At 60.0% G+C, this 19,570-nt stretch overlaps 2 protein-coding genes across 3 annotated transcripts in view; one reads left to right on the forward strand and one right to left on the reverse strand.

Annotated features, from left to right (window-relative positions):
* On the forward strand, positions 1–7,710 carry LOC102453256 (uncharacterized). The gene is made up of 5 exons (XM_089770438.1): positions 1–246; positions 3,890–4,319; positions 4,831–4,923; positions 5,422–5,511; positions 5,650–7,710. Exons 1-5 carry the CDS (start codon positions 1–3, stop codon positions 6,402–6,404), a joined length of 1,614 nt encoding a protein of 537 aa, XP_089626564.1. The 3' UTR covers positions 6,405–7,710.
* LOC142823781 (uncharacterized) overlaps positions 7,711–19,570 on the reverse strand; it is a 13,608-nt gene continuing 1,748 nt past the window's right edge. Inside the window, exons 2-6 of one of the 2 annotated variants that reach the window (XR_012898901.2) lie at positions 17,651–17,962; positions 14,205–14,278; positions 12,028–12,222; positions 11,311–11,389; positions 7,711–10,458 (exon numbers count right to left, since the gene is read on the reverse strand). Coding sequence is in view for 1 of the 2 variants with exons in the window: in XM_075915157.2 (XP_075771272.2) it covers positions 10,166–10,458; positions 11,311–11,389; positions 14,205–14,278; positions 17,651–17,962 (758 nt within the window). In the remaining variant the exon portion in view is untranslated. The remainder of the gene's footprint in view (positions 10,459–11,310; positions 11,390–12,027; positions 12,223–14,204; positions 14,279–17,650; positions 17,963–19,570) is intronic. The other variant, XM_075915157.2, reaches the window with a different exon arrangement.

Raw genomic sequence — 19,570 nt, forward strand, 5'->3', positions numbered from 1 at the left:
ATGCTGACGTGTCCTCTGTCCCCCCGGCCCAGCGAGTGCCCAGATAGTGCTGCAGCCGAGGGCTCCGTGGCACAGGGCTGCCTGTGCAGGGCGGCTCTTGGGAGGAAGGAAGCCACAGCGCTTTGGAAAGAGCTGAGGTGCGGGACTGCTGGCTTCCCCGCCCAAACCATCAGCCACCTGCGGCACTTGGGGGCCCGTCTGCCTAGCAGGGCCAACGTCAGCAGCAACTTCAGCCCCGTCAATTGCGTAGGTGAAGTCAAAATAGCTCCATTTGGCTGCTGCCCTCGCAGCAGGACGTCACAGGGAGAACGCCTGTCCTCCGACTCCTTCCGACCTCCCGTCCTCCCACTCCCTCAGACTTTCTGTCCTCCGACTCCTTCCGACCTCCCGTCCTCCGACTCCTTCCGACCTCCCGTCCTCCCACTCCCTCAGACTTCCTGTCCTCCGACTCCTTCCGACCTCCCGTCCTCCGACTCCTTCCAACCTCCCGTCCTCCCACTCCCTCAGACTTTCTGTCCTCCGACTCCTTCCGACCTCCCGTCCTCCGACTCCTTCCGACCTCCCGTCCTCCCACTCCTTCCGACCTCCCGTCCTCCGACTCCTTCCGACCTCCCGTCCTCCGACTCCTTCCGACCTCCCGTCCTCCCACTCCCTCAGACTTCCTGTCCTCCGACTCCTTCCGACCTCCCGTCCTCCTACTCCCTCAGACTTCCTGTCCTCCGACTCCTTCCGACCTCCTGTCCTCCCACTCCCTCAGACTTCCTGTCCTCCGACTCCCTCCGACCTCCCATCCTCCCACTCCCTCAGACACGCAGGAGGGACACGCACACTGCATAGGTCTCAGCCCCTCCAGCAGGGGGCAGGAGCGACACACCTGCACACTGTGTAGGACCCATCCTCTCCAGCAGGGGGCAGGAGGGACACACATGGATACTGCATAGGGCCCACACCCTCCAGCAGGGCGCAGGAGGGATATACACACTGCATAGGTCTCAGCCCCTCCAGTAAGGGGCAGGAGCGACACACCCTCACACTGTAGGACCCACCCTCTCCAGCAGGGGGCAGGAGGAACACACCAGCAGGCTACATAGGTCTCAGCCCCTCCAGCAGCAAGCAAGAGGGACACACCCGCACACTGTGTAGGTCTCAGCCCCTCCAGCAGGGGGCAGGAGGGACACACGTGGACACTATATAGGGCCCACACCCTCCAGCAGGGGGCAGGAGGGACACACATACTGCATAGGTCTCAGCCCCTCCAGCAGGGGGCAGGAGCGACACACCAGCAGGCTACATAGGTCCCAGCCCCTCCAGCAGCAAGCAGGAGGGACACACCCGCACACTGTGTAGGTCTCAGCCCCTCCAGCAGCAAGCAGGAGGGACACACCCTCACACTGTGTAGGTCTCAGCCTCTCCAGCAGGGGGCAGGAGGGACACACGTGGACACTGTATAGGGCCCACACCCTCCAGCAGGGGGCAGGAGGGATATACACACTGCATAGGTCTCAGCCCCTCCAGCAGGGGGCAGGAGGCACACACCCCCTTGATGTTGGATCAGTTCAATGTGCCAAGGGCGTTTTGCGTTCTAATCCTGCCCTCCCAAGTTCAAATGCCCCCCTCCCAGTTGGTGTCCTCCCCAGAGTTTATACAAGGCCTCTCCACGACTTTACCGAAGTCAGTCCAATACTGAATGAAACATGAGCCGTCGTACCCCAGCGCCTTTTTGTTGGATCAGCCTCTTGATCCCAGCTGGGACCAGTCTGTGCGAGTCCCCCAAGGGGTAGTAGTCTCTGGGGCAGTAATCCTGTCTCAGGGTGTGCAGTGTTACTGATTTTCGGGGCAATCTCCCCAAGCTCCTGAAGACACAGGTAACTTTTCCAGACACACAGGCATATATGATGGATCAGCTTGGAACCTCCAGTTTCTGGATAGGATCTTTTTTCAGTCAGTGTGTGGAATAAATTTTGTTCACAATGGAATGTGCGGAGGTGCACCACCCATAACAACACAAAACCTAGCGAGGAGTGCTGTGCCAATCAGCTGGGCAGCATTGGGAAGCTCTCCTGAGCAGTCACACAAGCACCCGGCTTACGGGGAAACATTGCCTGACATTGAGCATGGACGAGCGTCTGACATGGGAGTGATTCCCTGTGTGTTCAGAAGCATGGACCCTGGAAATGCAGCGTGGGGAGCAGGCAGTGAAAGGGAGCTAAAGGAGAAAGCTGGGAGGAAATTCTCCGCTTTCAGTTTGGATTTTGCCCAATGTTTTCACCCTGGCGCCAGCGTGCACCCCGACACCCTGCGGGCGAAACGTTTCCGCCCCTACAGAAGCGCCGCTGCGAGCCAGTCGCCGGCCTGTCGGATTCCAGGCTTTCTGAACAGCTGAGCCAGCCTCAAATCCGCCTGAAACCCCTATGCTGAAGTGGGCAGGGCGATACAGGGCCCCTGCGATTGAGGTGTGTGTGACGGATTCCAGGCTCCTGGGCGGTCGAATGTCCTGCGGAAGCTGGCATCCCGAGAGGCGGGTCAGAGGGAAATCCCTCGGCAGGAGATGCAGCCTCCTGGCTTTTAGAATGTCCCCTGCTACTGACGGGCAGAGAGTCGGCTTCATAGGGCCCCCAATTTCAGTGATTCTGGGCAGTGCCCAGCCCGACAGGCCCCGATCCCGGTGACTCTGTGTCTGGGCAGCACCCGGCCCAACGGGCCCCGATCCCAGTGATTTTGTCAGGGCAGCGCCTGGCCCAACGGGGCCCGATCCCAGTGACTCTGTATCTGGGCAGCGCCCGGCGTGACAAGGCCCTGGTCTCAGGGACTGTATCTGCAGCTCGGCGCGGGGGCGCACACCGGCCGTGCAGAGCGAGTCGCTGGTTTTCCTGTTCCAGCCACGTTTCCTGCCCAGCGCTGGCTGCAGCGCCCCTGCCCAGTTGCTGCCATGGGCCCTGACGCCATGGGCCTTGCGCTCACCCTCCTCCTCGTCTGCGGTGAGTAGCTTCCCCTGCCCCCATGGGCACAGTGCCCCACCCAGCCCCCCACCCCACTCACGCCTGGGATGCGCTGGCCTAGGGCCCCGGGAGCGCTGCCGTTTGGTGCCAGGGTAGCCCCACAGTCCCCTCTCCTCCCCCCCACAGATGCCCTCCAATGCCCACCCCCATCTCCTCACAGCCCCTCCCCACTACCTCCCCTCCCACCCCAAGCCCTCTGCCCTGGCCCGACTGGCCAGTCCCTGGCTGTGAGCCCGGCCCACCTCGGAGGGATCCCGTGCTGGGGAGCTGGGAGCCCTGGGGGGGGGCTTGGCCCTTCCACCCAGGCCCCCATTTCCTCCCAGGGCCCTGCCCCCCCCAACTCACCCCTCCCCCACTCATTACAGGCGCTCTGAGGCTTGGCCACCCAACAGCGGCTGCAGCACGTGAGTGACCCTGACCTGGGGGCCTGGACCCACGGGGCTGGGGCAGGGTCAGGCCACTACATCCTGCTGCTTTGCCTTAGGGGCTGGGGGCCTGAACCCCCCCCCCCCCCCCGCACCCTCCATGCCAGCCTCCCGGACTCCCAGCCAGGTCTTCCCACTGCAGGAGGGGCTGGGCCAAGGGGGAGAGACCTCTGTCTTGCGCTGGGTGTTGGGGGGGGGGGGGAGGGGAGCGGTCTTGGCCCTCCCAGGAGTGGGGGGCTGGGGTGGGGGAGGGGAGAGGTTTTTGCCCTCCCAGGAGTGGGTCTCTGTCCCCTGGGATGGGGTGGGGGAGGGGAGAGGTTTTTGCCCTCCCAGGAGTGGGTCTCTGTCCCCTGGGGTGGGAGGCTGGGGTGGGGGATGGGAGAGGTCTCTGCCCCCGGTGCTGGGGTGGGGGAGGGGAGAGGTCTCTGTTCCCTGAGGTGGGGGCTGGGGTGGGGGAAGGGATAGGTCTCTGCCCCCTGGGATGGGGTGGGGAAGGGGAGAGGTCTCTGCTCACTGAGGTGGGGGGCTGGGGAGCAGGAGGGGGAGAATTGGGAGCTTTGGGCATGGGGCCGGGGGGCTCTGTGTCTCACTTCCCCCTCCCCCTGCCCCCCAGACAAAGCCAGGCTCCAGGTGACCCCGGTGGGAGGCGCGGTGCCGGCGGGGGGGCAGGTTTCCCTGCGCTGCCTCTGCCAGGTGCCCTGCGCCCGGCTCTTCCTCTACCGGGGCGCAGGCCCCATCCCGGTGCGGCGCGCCGAGGCGCAGGGCCAGGCGGCCGAGTTCCCCATCGCCCAGGCCGGCCCGAGCGACGCCGGCAGCTACCGCTGCAGGTACCTCAGCCGGCAGGGGCAGCCCCGGTGGTCTGAGAGCAGCGACCCCGTCCAGCTGGTCGTGGCAGGTGAGTCCCTGAAGGGACGGGGGGAGGCAGGTGACATGGGGCCCCTCTGTGAGAGCCGAGATGCAGCCAGCTCTGGGGTGGGGCGCGGGGGCTGTTTCACCGCATGGAGCAGCCCCCAAGTGTTTGGGACAGGAAGTGAGGGAGCCTCCAGTGGACAGTGCAGAGGGCTGGTGTTTAGGGCCGGGGGGAGCTGGGTTTCGCACACCGTGAGACACAGACAGCAGGGCCCGGGGTGCCCCGTGTGACGGGGGGGAATTAAGCGTCGGGAGGCAAAGGGGGCCCACAGGCTGAGAAGCCAGGTGGGGGTTTTCCTGCACCACTTGACTAGGGGAAAACCACCAAGAAAAACACACACTGGGAGTTGGCCAGGACGTTGGGGTTCCCCACCCGCAGGGGGTCTGCACCGGGTGCTGGCAGGGCAGGGAGATGGCACCCGAGCCAGCATCGGGGTAGGAGCTGGACAAACCAGGCTGGGGGAGTTTCTGACTTGAAACCCCCCCTCTTTATACAGTCTCCAACCTGAATTCCAGCCCTCCTGCACCCTCCAGAGGCCCCGGCCCCACTTCACCAGCGCCCCTGGCGCACAGCCACAGCCCTCTGCCGGGTAAGTGGTGTGGGAAACTGAGGCACGAGGCTGCGTTCGGATTTCAGCGCCCCAGGATCAATCTGGAGTCACCCCTGGGTCAAACAGGAATCCCTCACCCAGTACTGGGCATGCGGGGACCCCTCCCCCGGTGCTGAGTCTCACAGCTCCTCTGGGGTGAGGGGCGGGAGCTGGGTATTTGGGGACCCCTCCCCCGACACTTTGTCACAGTTTCTCTGGGGTGAGGGGCGGGGCTGTTTTAACACCACAGATCAGCACCCCAAGAGTTTGGGACAGGAATTGACAGTCCAGTTGGAATCACAGGGAGTACATACTAAATAGGGAGGTCAAATAGGACCTCCCCCCCCCCCGCTGGGGATTGGCTAGGAGGGCGGGGTTCCTACCCCCCATCTCGGTCAGGGGTCTGGCAGAGCTGGGAAGTGGGGGTAGGGGAGTGGCCGGAAAACTGAGCTGGGAGTTTTCTGGCATCACATTTAAACCCTCCTCCCCTTCATACAGGTGTCAGCCCGGATTCGAGCCCCAGACCCCACACTGGAGGCAGCCCCACCTCCCCAACCCCTCCCATGCACAGCGACAGCCCTCTGCCGGGTAAGTGATGTGGGGAAACTGAGGCGCGGGGCTGGGTTCAGATCTCAACTCCTCCAGGGCCAATCCGGAGTCACTCTGATTGCAATGGGGACAGAGTGAGGTCTGATCTTAACTCACACATCCCCTTCCTGTCTCTAGCAGCCCCGGCCACGCCCCGGCACCCGGATTTCACCCAGGGCAACCTCGTCCGTCTGGGCCTCGGCGCCGGAGTCCTGCTGGCCCTGGCGCTGGGGCTGGCCACGTCCTGCTGTAGCTGGGAGAGAGGAGGACCCCACTTGCCTCACGCCCCTCGCCCCCGGCCTCCCCCGGATGCGCCTCGCTCCCACCCCGTGGCCCCGGCACGACCGCAGCCGTCCGTGGAGCGCTACAAAAGGGGTCGCGGCAAGCGGGCGACAGCAACGGCCCACGAGACTGAGCCATGCAGGGCCAGGCCTGCTGGAAAACAGGAGCCCCCTCCAGAGGCACACGGGCGGGGTCTAAATGACCACCCTAGGGACCGACTTTCCTTTTTCGGGGTGCATGCCCCACCCCCGCTCAGAGGCCCCGCCCATGCTCCGCCCCTTTCCCCAAGACCCCGCCCTCGCTCTGCCTCTCCCCGCCCCCTCCTCCCAGCACCTCTTGCCTGCTGCCAAACGGCTGACTGGGAGGTGGGTACCGAGTGGCCACTATTTTTCCCCACGCAAGGGAGAGAGCTTGGAGTCATTGGGGCTTGTTCTCGGAAAACACCCAGCCCGGGTGCAGCGGCCATCAGGAAAGCAAACGGACCGTTGGGACACCTTAGGAAAGGGACAGAGAACAAGGCAGAACAGAACTTATTGCTGCAGTCGCCCAGTGTTTCTCACCCCACGGTACAAGCACCTTCAGGGGTCCCCGAGAGACGTCAACACCACTGACTTTTGGAGAAAGCTGACTGTTTGTTGTAAGTTTCACAGCGCTTTATTCTTTTTGTACGTTTTACACCCCAAAATTTCATCGCCCGCCCGGCTACAATTAAGTTGTTTAAACAAAATGTGTTGCCACGGTAGGAAAAACATGGTGGCTGAAAACTGTAGGTACTGGGAGGGGGGTGCTTAATTTTTGTTGTTGTTTTTGAACAAGGGGTACGTTATAACAAAAGGTGGAGAAACACTGCTGTATACATCCCTGGGTCGCCCCTACTGGGAATACTGGGTGCAGATCTGGTCACTCCATCTCTCAAAAAAACCGACACAAAACCACAAAAACTCACGTTGGAAAAGAGAAAGGTGCAGGGACGGGAAACTCAAAGGGTGGGAGGTTTGGAACAGCTGATGTGTGGGCCCGTTTCACGTGGAGCATCCTGGGGCACCCTCTGTGAAGCCGGGGTGCTAGAGGGTCTCAACACCCCAGTGGTCAGCGTTGAATCCAGGGCAGCAAACCAGTGGGGAGGAGAATATGATGGGGGTGGTCTACAATCCTGCCTACTATGGAGAAAGTGAATGAGGAAGTGTTATTTACCCCCTTCTCAAAAACACAAGAACCAAGGATCATCCACTGCCATTAACAGGCAGAAGGGTTAAAACAAACAGATGGAAATAGTGCCTCAATCAATACACAGTCAACCTGTGGAACTCCTTGCCAGGGGAAATTGTGAAGGCCAAGTTTATGAACAGGACACAAACAAGAACTAGAGAAGCTCCTGGAGGACTGGTCCATCAGTGGCTGTTAGCAATGTTCCCAAGCTTTTCCATCCACATGTGGAATAAGTTTTGTTACATGCACCGAAGCATGTGGGAAAGTGCACCACCACAAGAAACACAAAACCTAGCGGTGGGCACTAGCGGTTGGATCGCGCCTGCACAAGTGTGTATCTTCCAGGATGTGATGACGTGGGGCCCGTGCTCGCTCTGTTCGCTTTTTTTTTTTATGTTGCATGTGATTTCTGCAGTAACCCCATGTGTGTGTGCCTCAGTTTCCCTGGGCACTGCACCAATAGCGAGAGGGTGATGGGACAGTCTCCCGCCTGTGCGCAACGGCTGATACTCTCTGTCATGTGAGCCTGGATGGTGGCGGAGGGGGAGGGTGACCACGTGACATCTTTCGCCCAGGAAGCTGGGAGGTGGGGCTGGCTGCAGGGAAGATGGGCTGCTGGGTGCATGAGTGAGTCTGGCTGGCGTGGGGTGCAGAGATGGGGGGCAGGGCCGTGGCTCTGGGCCCCCTTCCCCCCAAGCTGGATGGGTCTGGCTGGCGTGGGGTGCAGAGATGGGGGGCAGGGCCGTGGCTCTGGGCCCCCTTCCCCCCAAGCTGGATGGGTCTGGCTGCTCCTGCTCCCAGTGCTGACAAGTCTGTTCTACGCTGTGTCCTTAAACCTTCCGCCCTACCAGCCGCCTGAGAATCCCCTCTAGCTGCAGCAGGGGCCTGACGCACGGCCGTGTGCTGGGGGTCCTGGGCATGGACACGGGTGGGGGAGAATCCCTCGCTCATTGCCCTGTTCGGCTCATCCCCTTTCAAGCTGCCCAGCTGCTCCCAGACCCCAGGACCGGGGGAGGGGGGCGCTGGCCCACTCCCACGCCAGCGCGGCTGCGCCTGTTGTGACCCCGGCCACGGGGGCGGGGGCCGTGGGACGTCGCGTTGGGGGAGAACACCCGTCAGGCTGGGGCCCTGCGCCGGCGGGTGCGCAACGTCGTCTCTCCCGCGACCGGCCTGCCGGGGGCTGCGCGTCGCCTGCTCCAGCTCCTCCCTCCTGCGGCGGCCGCGGCGGGGACAGCCGCCCGCGCGTTTCCGGGGTGGTTTGGGGTGCGAGCGGCGGGGCCCCGAGGGCCTCCCCTGAACTGGCGCCCGCTGCGGGAACCCGGCCGCAGGGATCATGCCGGGGGGCACCGGCAGGAGGGGCTCTAGGAGCGGCTGCTGCCAACCTGCGGGCTGGCCTCGCTCGGAGGCGACGGCTCGAGGGGCTGCCAGGCTGCTGAAGCCAGCGGGACCAAGGTAGTCATCCTGCGGGGGGGGATTCCACCCTGCGAGGGAACGTCCGGCGGCAGGATCAGCATTGAGAAAACGGGCTTCGGCTGGGACATGGCGGGCGACCTTCACCGTAGGCTACAGCCCTGTGGAGGGATTGAGAGGGGCCCGCACCCCTTCCCAGCCGGCTCTTCTAGGAGAAAATTGGAGAATCTTGGCGGCTGAAGGGCTGGGAGCAGAGGTGCCTGGATCTGACACGAGGGGGGTGTCAGGCCTGGTCCCCACTCTGGCACTCCGACTGCAGAAAGTGGGGGCTTGCAAGAGAGCTTCTAAAGCAGGGCTTCCCGGCCTATGGCTCGGGACCCAAATATGGGTCACCATGACATTTCAAAAGGGTCGCCAGGAGTCTCTCCAGGTGGCTCTGCCCCTCCTCCTGCCCCCGTTTTCGAATTGCGCTGGTCACCAAGTCTTCCTGAATCGTCAAAATGGGTCTGCATCTGGAAAAGGCTGGGACCCACGGGTCTAACCCTTGCCTCTCCCGGCGCTGGTTACAAAAACTCCCCTTCCCCCCCGAATCAGAGTACACAGTTTGGGGAATCGCTGTCACCATCAAGTGCTTTTTCGCTACAAACCAGGGGTGAGCCCTTGAAATCACCCCCCACGGGACCCCAAGCTCTTTTCCCCCAAAAGAGTTTGAAAAAGAAAAGAGAAAAAGCAGCTGCCGTCGCTGGTAGCTGACCCCTCGGTCAGAGACCTGCAGATACACAGCCAGCCCTCCCAAGACACAAGACCCAAATCCTCACCTTAAAAGAAGCTTTTTATTACAAAGCAAAAGATAAAGGTGATAAAGCAGCCTTGGTTGCTGGCTGTTACAGAGCAACCAAGGAAAAGGACTAAAAAAAACCCAGAAAAGTCTCGGCACAATGCTGAGGGGGAGGGGAGACGTGGACGCACACAGAGCAGTGCAAATCAAACCATAAAATAAAGAACATTTAGCGTCAGCGCGCCTGGACTCGCAAGTCCCTGCAACTCTTCTCATTGTCTCTTCGCTCAGTCCTCGCCCATGCCCCCGAAGTCCTCAGAGGCACGGTAGCCCTGCCTGGGTTTAAGTCGTTCTGTCGCTCAGCTCCTGGTTTCTCTCTCCCACACAAAGGAAGCAGGCAGGGAACCGCCAGCCAATTCCAATTTCAACCCTCTCGCGCCCGTAGGCCGACACCTCTGCTAACGACCCGAGTTTAACCCCTTAGTGGCCGGGTGCTGGTCAGCGCTCCTCCTGTCCACGAGGGGGCGCTAGACCAGACTCCGTCCATGGGGCTCTACTGGCCACAGGACACTTTCCTTCTGCACCCCACCGGGAGCAACCGCAGCGTGGGGCTGGCAGCTGCATGGGGGTGGGGGGATGGCAGAGGCCATGGGCGGCAACCGCAGGGGAGTGGGGTCTAGACACGTGGGTTGTATCCTCCACAAGCTCCTTCCCCCCTTCACTGCCTCAGTTTCCCCCTCTGGAGCTTGGGGCTACCAATGCTAGCCCAGCTTTGAGGTCTAGGGGCAGAAGGGCCCATTATGGCAATACACCCGCCCGCTGATGTGGGGCGTCCTCTCCGGCTCCCCCCGCATGCGACCTCTTTGAATCCTCCACAAACCGCCCCACTGCGTCACGGGGGGTTACTGCACACGCGGCCCCCGCACCCGGCCCACGGGGTGGGGACGTCTGGTCGCCATGGTGGCTGTGGAGCTGTCAAGGGCTCTGGCTCAACCTTCCCTCACCGAATCCGCCAGTGTTTGGCATTTCCACGCTGCCGAGCGGGTTCCCATCCAACGCCGACGACGGGTCTCTGGCTGCCTCCCCAGCCTGCCGGGACGGGGCTGTGTTGGCAGGGAAGCCAAGGTGGCCGCGGAGCCCGCGCATGCAGCGAGCCACCTTACTTCTGGGCCGTTTCACCAGCCACAGCCACAGCCCCAACCCCAGCCCCAGCCCCACCAACACGACCACTGCCCCCACTGTCATGGGGCCGGTCCAAGATCCCGGCTCTGCAAGAAACCACAGGAATTGCCGGGTCAGTGGGGGAGCTGGACAACCCCACAAGAAAATTCCCAACCTCTCCACCACTGGCTGCTCTCAGCTGGCCCCCACTCCAGGGAGGAGAGGGCAGAACGGAGCAAGCCGCAGTGGGCAGGAGGCATTCGGGGGAAGAGCTGGGGTGGGAAGATGTGACGTGGGGGGCGGGCCCTGAGGGAAAAGTGGGGGGTGGGGCACCCACTGGCAAACCCCCAAATCAGCCCCTAACTTCATACGTGGCAACTCGCCGTGTGAACGGCCCCAGTCACGCGTGGGCGCGTCTACACGGGGCCCCTCGGGAAACTCATCCGGATGGATTTGAAAGCGGGTCGGGGACGCTGCCTGGAACCGCCGGGGGGACACTCCCCTCCACGGCCCTGATTCAAGGTAGCTGGGTTCGCTCGGGAAGGCAATTGCACTAAATTCCCGTCGGGCCCCTTCACTGCAAGCGTCCACACCGGGAGCAGGCGGGAGGACGTCAAGGGGGCGGATGCGGTTCAATGAATCCACTTGAAGTTCGGGGCCCATCTACTCTGCCAAAGGAAGTCGACCTGAGTCACATCAGATTCCAGCCAGGTCCTCCTGCGTGTCCACACTGCTCCTGGTGTCGGGTGCTGGCCCCATTTCATAGCCCCACAGAATCCCAGGGCCGGAAGAGACTCAGGAGGCATCGAGTCCAGCCCCCCACTAAAAGCAGGGCCCGAGCTGAACGCTCCGCATGGCTCCCTCTGCAGACGGGGATCTCGCCCAGCTACCCCCTGCCCTGCGGGGACCCTGGTGCACAGAGACCCGCGTGTTCCTCACTGCCCGGCCCAGCCACTCACCCCCGGCTGCCGTCCCGTCGCGGCGATCGTTCCCGGCCCCGGCCGACCGGCCAGGTTGGAGCTGAGTTTGGCTCAGGTTCTGCAATGAGACAACGCAGAGGCAGGTGCAGTGAGTGGACACAGGGCTCCAGGAGATCACAGCCCAGAAATCCCCCCCTCCAGGCCCCTAAGACCTGCCCCCCAATGCTGCTGGGCAGAGTCAGAGCAAGGCCAGGCGGAGCGGCACCAGCCCTGGCAGGGGTGTCTTCCAATCTGCTCTTAAGAACTCCCCCTGGCAAGGATTCCCAGAGCTCCCTTGGGAGCCTGAGTCTGGCTGGGTGCCAGGCAGGGAGGGTGCCAGGCTAGGGGGTGCCAGGCCGGGAGGATGCTAGGCAAGGTGGGAGCAAGGCTGGGTGCCAGGCAGGGAGGGTGCCAGGCCAGGTGCCAGGCAGGGAGGGTGCGAAGCAAGGTGGAAGCAAGGCTGGGAGGTTTTTCAGGGCAGGCTCAGGGCTGGAGCTGTGGCCAGGGCTGCGAGGTGGCTGCCCGGCTGCTCCCAGGGTGGGGCCGTGGGGCAAGAGTGGGGACAGCCGCACTGCAGCCCCGGCTCCTGCTCCGGCAGCCGCCACACAGTCCTGCCCTGGAGCAGCCTGGCAGCCACCATGCAGCCTGGCCACAGCTGCAGCCCCGGGGGAAGGCCTCTCGCAGCTGCATGGAATAACCGAGGGGCTGAACCTTTACCAAGGCTCTGTAGAAGTGGGCTGCGCCCAGGAACGCCCCTGATGCTCTTTGTCTATTTGTGTTCGTCTCTCTGCCGCCACAGGGACCCTCGTGGGGTTTTAAGTTCCTGTCCCCAAAAGTCCATGGTTAAAATGAGTGTTGTCAAACGAAGTCGCACAGAGAACAGGGTGTTAGCCTCTTACTCTCAGGCTTCATCTGCGGAACAGGATCAAGTCATTAAAGCCCTACTGTGTGTGTGTCCACACTGCTCCCGGTGTCGGGCGCTGGCCCCATTTCGTAGCACCACAGAATCCCAGGGCTGGAAGAGACTCAGGAGGCATCGAGTCCAGGCCCCTGCTCTAGGCAGGACCAATCCCAACTAAATCAACCCGGCCAGGGCTTTGCCAAACTGAGACTTAAACACCTCTAGGGATGGAGATTCCACCCTTCCCTAGGGAACCCATCCCAGCGCTTCCCCACCCGCCTAGGGAAAGAGTTTTTCCTAATATCCAACCTAGATCTCCCCACAGTAACTTGAGACCATTGCTCCTTGTTCTGCATCTGTCACTACTGAGAACAGCCTCTCTCCATCCTCTCTGGAACCTCCCTTCAGGAAGTTGAAGGCTGCTCTCAAATCCCCCCTCACTCCTCTCTTCTGCAGACTGAACAAACCCAACTCCCTCAGCCTCTCCTCATAGGTCATGAGCTCCATCCCCCTAATCATTTTGGTTGCCCTCCACTGGACCCTCTCCAATGTGTCCACATCCTTTCTGTAGTGGGGGGCCCAGAACTGGACACAATACTCCAGCTGTGGCCTCACCAGTGCGAATAAAGGGGAATAATGACATCTCTGGATCTGCTGGCAATGCTCCTCTTATTGCAACCTAATATGCCGTTAGCCTTCTTGGCTACAAGGGCACACTGTTGACTCATATCCAGCTTCTCATCCACTGTAACCCCCAGGTCCTTTTCTACAGAACTGCTACTTAGCCAGTCGGTCCCCAGCCTGTATCAATGCTTGGGGATTCTTCCGTCTCAAGGGCAGGACTCTACACTTGTCCTTGTTGAACCTCATCAGATTTCTTTTGGCCCAACCCTCTGATCTGTCCAGGTCACTCTGGACCCCGTCCCTGCCCTCCAGCGTATCTACCTCTCCCCCTAGCTCAGTGTTATCCACACATTCGCCGTCCCGTCCTCCAGGTGATGACTAGAGGTTGAACACTGAGGGTACGTCTAAACTACATGCCTCCGTCGATGGAGGCATGTAGATTAGCCAGATCGGCAGAGGGAAATGAAGCCGCGATTAAAATAATCGCGGCTTCATTTAAATTTAAATGGCTGCCCCGCTCTGCCGATCAGCTGTTTGTCGGCAGATCGGGGCAGTCTGGACGCGATGCGCCGACAAAGAAGCTTTTCTTGATCGGCACAGGTATGCCTCATGAAACCAGGTTTACCTGTGCCGATCAAGAAAGGCTTCTTTGTCGGCGCGGCGCGTCCAGACTGCCCCAATCTGCCGACAAACAGCTGATCGGCAGAGCGGGGCAGCCATTTAAATTTAAATGAAGCCGCGATTATTTTAATCGCGGCTTCATTTCCCTCTGCCGATCTGGCTAATCTACATGCCCCCGTCGACGGAGGCATGTAGTCTAGACACACCCTGAGAGGCAGCCTTGAAAGGCAGCAACGGGGCAGGTCGGTCGTGCAGCATCTGCACTGACCCTGCATCGCTCAAACTACGTCCCCCTTGTGCGTCTCTGGCGGAGGCGGAGGCGTTACGTCAGGGCTGCGGGCGAGGCCCACAGCATGGCCGGGCGGGGGCGGCAGGAGTGCAGCCGAGGGCCTGTACGTCGACTCCATCCAGATGAACTTTCCCGAGGGGCCCTGTGTGGACAAACTCTGCAACCCCCACCGGCCCTTTTCGAAATGCCGGCTCTGCGGAGCCGCGGCAGGGAATGTCAGCCCAGAAATCAGGGATGGGATGGGCATGGAGTGGGAGGGGAAGTGGCCAGCTCTGACCCACCCACTTTGCTGCACCAGCCGGTGAGGGCGAGCTGGGTCCCAGCCCCGGAGGAGACGGGTTGAACGCTCCGCATTGCTCCCTCTGCAGCCGGGGATCTCACCCCGCTACCCCCTGCCTTGCGGGGACCCTGGTGCACAGAGACCCTGCGTGTCCCTCGCTGCCTGGCCCAGCCACTCACCCCTGGCTGCCGTCCCGTCGTGGCGATCGATCCCGGCAAGGTCCGGCCAGGCCGAGCTGAGGTTGGCACGGGCTCTGCAATGAGACAACGCAGAGGCAGCGGCAGTGAGTGGACACAGGGCTCCAGGAGATCACAGCCCAGGAATCCTGCCCCCTCCAGGCTACTAAGACCTGCCCCCCAATGCTGCTGGGCAGAGTCAGAGCAAGGCCAGGCAGAGCGGCACCAGCCCTGGCAAGGGCGTCTCCAATCTGCTCTTAAGAGCTCCCCACGGCAAGGATTCCCAGAGCTCCCTTGGGAGCCTGAGTCTGGCTGGGTGCTAGGCAGGGAGGGTGCTAGGCTAGGGGGTGCCAGGCCGGGTGCCAGGCTGGGTGCTAGGCAAGGTGGAAGCAAGGCTGGGTGGTTTTTCAGGGCAGGCCCAGGGCTGGAGCTGCGGCCAGGGCTGCGAGGTGGCTGCCTGGCTGCTCCCAGGGCGGGGCCGCGGGGCAAGAGTGGGGACAGCCACACTGCAGCCCCAGCTCCTGCTCCGGCAGCCGCCACGCGGTCCTGCCCTGGAGCAGCCTGGCAGCCACCATGCAGCCTGGCCACAGCTGCAGCCCCGGGGAAGGCCTCTCGCCGAGGGACTGAACCTTTACCAAGGCTCTGTAGAAGTGGGTTGCGCCCAGGAACGCCCCTGATGCTCTTTGTCTATTTGTGCTCGTCTCTCAGCCGCCACAGGGACCCTCATGGGGTTTTAAGTTCCTGTCCCCAATAGGGTTACCAGGTAGACCCCCCCCAAAATACCAGACACACTTGATTGTGGGCGGGAGGGGGGCAGGGCTGGGCGGGAGGAAGGGGATGGGAGGCGAGGCTGGCGGGGGGCGTCGGGGGCCGCGGGGCTGGCCAGGAGGAAGGGGGGTGGGAAGCAGAGCTGGGGGGCTTGGGGGCTGGGGGGGCTGGACGGGAGGAGGGGGGCCGGAGGAAGGGGGGTGGGAAGCAGAACTGGCGGGGGGGTGGGGTGCAGCCACTGGCCGCAGCTGGAGTCCAACGGGCCGCACCCTGTCAGGCAGCCCTCTAGTTGATAGTAGAAGCCGTGCGGGGGCGGGGGAGTGGGTGGGAGCCCCCCCTCCCGGCTTCTGCTCACAACCAGAGGCTCCCAGGTGGGAGGTGGGGCCGCGACTGGTGCTGGGAGCCTCTGGTCGCATGCAGAAGCCGGGGGGGGGGGGGGGCAGGGAGTGGCTGGGAGTCCCAGGCACTGCCCCCCGCCCTGGCCCATCCCGCCCGGCTTTTGCAAGTGACCACAGGGCTCCCAGCGCCCATCCCAGCCCCGCCTCCCAGTCACTCCCGCACCCCCAACAGGCTTCCCTCTGGCGCCCTGGCGGGAATTCAGAAAATACCACTGTGGCATAGTGGGGGGGCTGTCTGCTCTGTGACTGGGCTCCCCCTGCGCTGGGATGGGAGATTCTCACTGACTCCCAAATGTGGATTAACCCAGACACCCAGGCTCATTTCAGGAAAGATGTGGAGAAATTGGGGAAGGTCCAGAGAAGATCGACAAAAACGATGAAAGGTCTCGAGAACATGAGCATCCAGGGGAGACCGAAAGAACTGGGGTTGTTTATTTTGGGAAGAAGACTCAGAGGGGCCATGAGAGCGGTTTTCAAGTATCTAGAAGGGTGTCAAAGGAGGAGGGAGAAAAATTGTTCTTGGCCTCTGGGGATAGGCCAAGAAGCAAGGGGCTTAAACTGCAGCAAGGGAGGTTGAGGTTGGACATCAGGAAAAACTTCCTGTCGGGGGGTTAAACACTGGAATAAGTTGCCTAGGGAGGTTGTGGAATCTTGGAGACATTTAAGAGCAGCTTAGACAGACACCTGTCAGGGATGCTCTAGACAGTATTTGGTCCTGCCATGAGGGCGGGGGACTGGACTCGATGACCTCTCGAGGTCCCTTCCAGTCCTATGATTCTGTTATTAATTTTCTTTTTATTTGACTTCATCTTAAATAAACATTTAAAGCCATGCACCTTGTTAATTATCCCTTGCTTTAGTATTCTTTCTTCCAAACATTTTTTAAAGAGACATCTATTATATATTTTGAAGCATTGGCTTGTTGGTGGATTTGTTTGTGCAAAATTAAGTCATACTTTGCGATAACCTACAGATACCAAATTTTGCATAAACAATCCTGCCACTTAAATTAGCTGAATGCACAATTTTTTACACCAGAATATGCTGGGTGGAAGGTTTAAACCATGACAGGACGTCCCCGGGTTACGTACAAGAGAGGGACTGTAGGTTTGTTCTTAAGTTGAATTTGCATGTAAGTCGGAACTGGTACATATTGTAGGGGAAACTCTAGCCAAACATTTCTCCAGAGCTCAGTTTTATTCTCCCACACCTCACTTCCCTCAGTCCTTTATTCTCAAGCTGAGGTGTCTGCTGAGAAAAGCCGCTCCACGTCTCCCTGGTCTGCTGGGGGGGGGGGGTTCTCTTCGCGTCTCCCTGGTCTGCTGGGGGGAGGGCCACTAGCTTCGCGTCTCCGTGGTCTGCTGGGGGGGGCGCTAGCTTCACATCTCCCTGGTCTGCTGGGGGGAAGCAGCTAGCGCGGGGTTGCCTCACCCCGTTTGTAAGTAGGAATCCGATGTAAGTTGGATCCATGTAACCCGGGGACTGCCTGTATTTTGTTTTTCATCGGGAAAAAGTCCTGGCTATTCTGAGTAGCGTTCATAAAAAGTATTTGCTATCAAAATTACAATCGAGTCGCCTGTTCAACTGTCATTTTAGCGCAAAAAAAAATTGTAGTGTTACAAATCACAAAACCGTTCCAAAAAATAACAAATAGTCTGGTAGCACTTTAGAGACTAACAAAATGTGTAGATCGTATCATGAGCTTTCTTGGGCACAGCCCACTTCTTCAGATGTTATGGGACGAGTAGTGGGAGCGTTAGGAGCATCTGATTCAAATGCACTATGCATGGCAATTAATCAATAAAATGAATAATGCCTGAAGTTGAAATCCTACCAATTTCAAGTGTTTCTTTGATTCCCTTTAGCAAGCACATTAATAAAGACATCTATTACAGATACTTAATTTCTTAAACTTTCCTATAAGCGTAAATCTACGCAAAATGACTTTGCCTGGTCAATGACTTTGCCTGGTCAACGAGATTATATTATCTCACCTGCTAGTATAAGAGATTTGTTCATAACTTGGATGCCACGGCGGCACACGTCCGACCAAGCGCATGTGACCTCAATATTGGCGCACAAGACCAAACTCACTCCGCTCACAGATGGAAAATCTTAGCAGGTGCACTGTGCGGAACTCACAGCTGTGTTCAGAGGCCGTGCAAACCCAACTCCCCACTCTGGAGGGGGACTGGTGGGTGAGAGGGGACGTCTGGGAACCTGGAAACCCTGTCGTCTGTGCCCTCCAGAGCCCGAGGGGAAATCCACAATGCGGACACGTACCTGTTACATTCACCAAGATGAAGGCCAGACACTCGTGATCGGTCGTCTCATATTCAAGCTTAAAGCACCCCGTGATGTTTTTGGTGGCGTTCATCACATTGAACCATCCTGGGGACACAGAGACGTGCCTGGCCAAGAAGCTGTTATAAAGTTTTGATTGCCCTTGAAGGATGGTGCCTATCGTGCTCCACTGCTCAGCTGCCTCGTGGGACCAGAGCATCTCGATAAAACGGTCCGGAACGCTAAGGCGGAGATGGGCGTTCCCGCCCTCGGGCACGGAGATAGAGATGAAATTCTGGCATGGGCTGGGGCCTGGGAGAAGAAATCAACCTTTCAGCTCGGCTTTGGGGAGGCCAGGAAAGCGTCAGACACAAATCTGGGGCAGGGTGCGTTTTGTTCTGGGCCCCCCACTACAAAAAGGATGCGGACGCATTGGAGAGGGTCCAGCGGAGGGCAACCAAAATGATTAGGAGGCTGGAGCACATGACCTACGAGGAGAGGCTGAGGGACTTGGGTCTGTTTAGTCTGCAGAAGCGAAGAGTGAGGGGGGATTTGATAGCAGCCTGCAACTTCCTGAAGGGAGGTTCCAAAGAGGCTGGAGAGAGGCTGTTCTCAGTAGTGACAGATGGCAGAACAAGGAGCAATGGTCTCAAGTTGTGGTGGGAGAGGTCCAGATTGGATATTAGGAAAAACTATTTCCCTAGGAGGGTGGGGAAGCACTGGAATGGGTTATCTAGGGAAGTAGTGGAGTCTCCATCCCTAGAGGTGTTTAAGTCTCGGCTTGACAAAGCCCTGGCCGGGTTGATTTAGATGGGATTGGTCCTGCCTAGAGCGGAGGGCTGGACTTGACGACCTTCTGAGGTCTCTTCCAGTTCTATGATTCTATGATAAGGGGATGGTTGGATGAAATAACATGATCTTGGTAACTAATTGACCATTCATTATAGGGAACTTTCTGGGTGTCTGGCTGGTGAGTCTTGCCCACATGCTCAGGGTTTAGCTGGTCGCCATATTTGGGGTCAGGAAGGAATTTTCCTCCAGGGTAGATTGGCAGAGGCCCTGGAGGTTTTTCGCCTTCCTCTGTAGCATTGGGCACAGATCACAGCTGAAGGACTCTCTGCATGTTGGGGCCTTCAAAGTATTTGAAGGCTTCAATATCTGAGACATAGGTGAGAGGATTATTCTAAGAGGGGTGGGTGAGATTCTGTGGCCTGCACTGTGCAGGGGGTCAGACTAGATGATCATAATGGTCCCTTCTGACCTTAAAGTCTATGAGTCTATGAGTGACAAAGTGGGGAGCTTGTGGGGGGTTCGAAGTGGTTAAATGTAAGGGGGGCACTCAGTGTCCCTGGGTGTTACTGGTGTAATGGGGGGCGGGTAGGGAGAGTTTGTTGTTACAGGGACCAGCAATGACCTGGAGCCCCCAGCAACTGGTTCTCTGGTGACCGGCACACCCAGCTTGGAGGGCCCAGCCGGGTCTGGCCAATGGGTTCAACTGGTCCCAGCCGGGGGAGGGGGAGGACAAAGGACGGAGGAGAGAGGGACCAGGTGACCCTGGTTACTTAGATGGAAATCAATGGACAGGGGACGGGCTGCGGGGGGGGGGGGGGGATATCAGAGACTGCAAAGGAGAGAGAGCACCCCCCAGGCTGCAGGGAGACTCAGACGGGCTGGACCCAGGGGGGGCAGGCCGACAGGCCTGAGGGTCCCTGTGCTGGGTTCAAAGCTGAGGCTGGCTGGGGGTCGCTCTGGGCTGGAGAACAGGGCTCCAGTCCCTCTGGGGAGGGAGGCCCCGGGGCTCCAGAGCGAGGGGACTCCCTGAGGGGCCCACAGCAGAGACGGGCTGGGGGCTCAGAGAGATGGACCCCAGAGAAGGGCTCCCTCCCCCCCCTTCACAGGGACTGTACAGGCCAAGCGTGG

The sequence above is a fragment of the Pelodiscus sinensis genome, chromosome 18 (genome assembly GCF_052426305.1).
Source record: "Pelodiscus sinensis isolate ZL-2025 chromosome 18, ASM5242630v1, whole genome shotgun sequence".
Classification (NCBI taxonomy): domain Eukaryota; kingdom Metazoa; phylum Chordata; order Testudines; family Trionychidae; genus Pelodiscus; species Pelodiscus sinensis.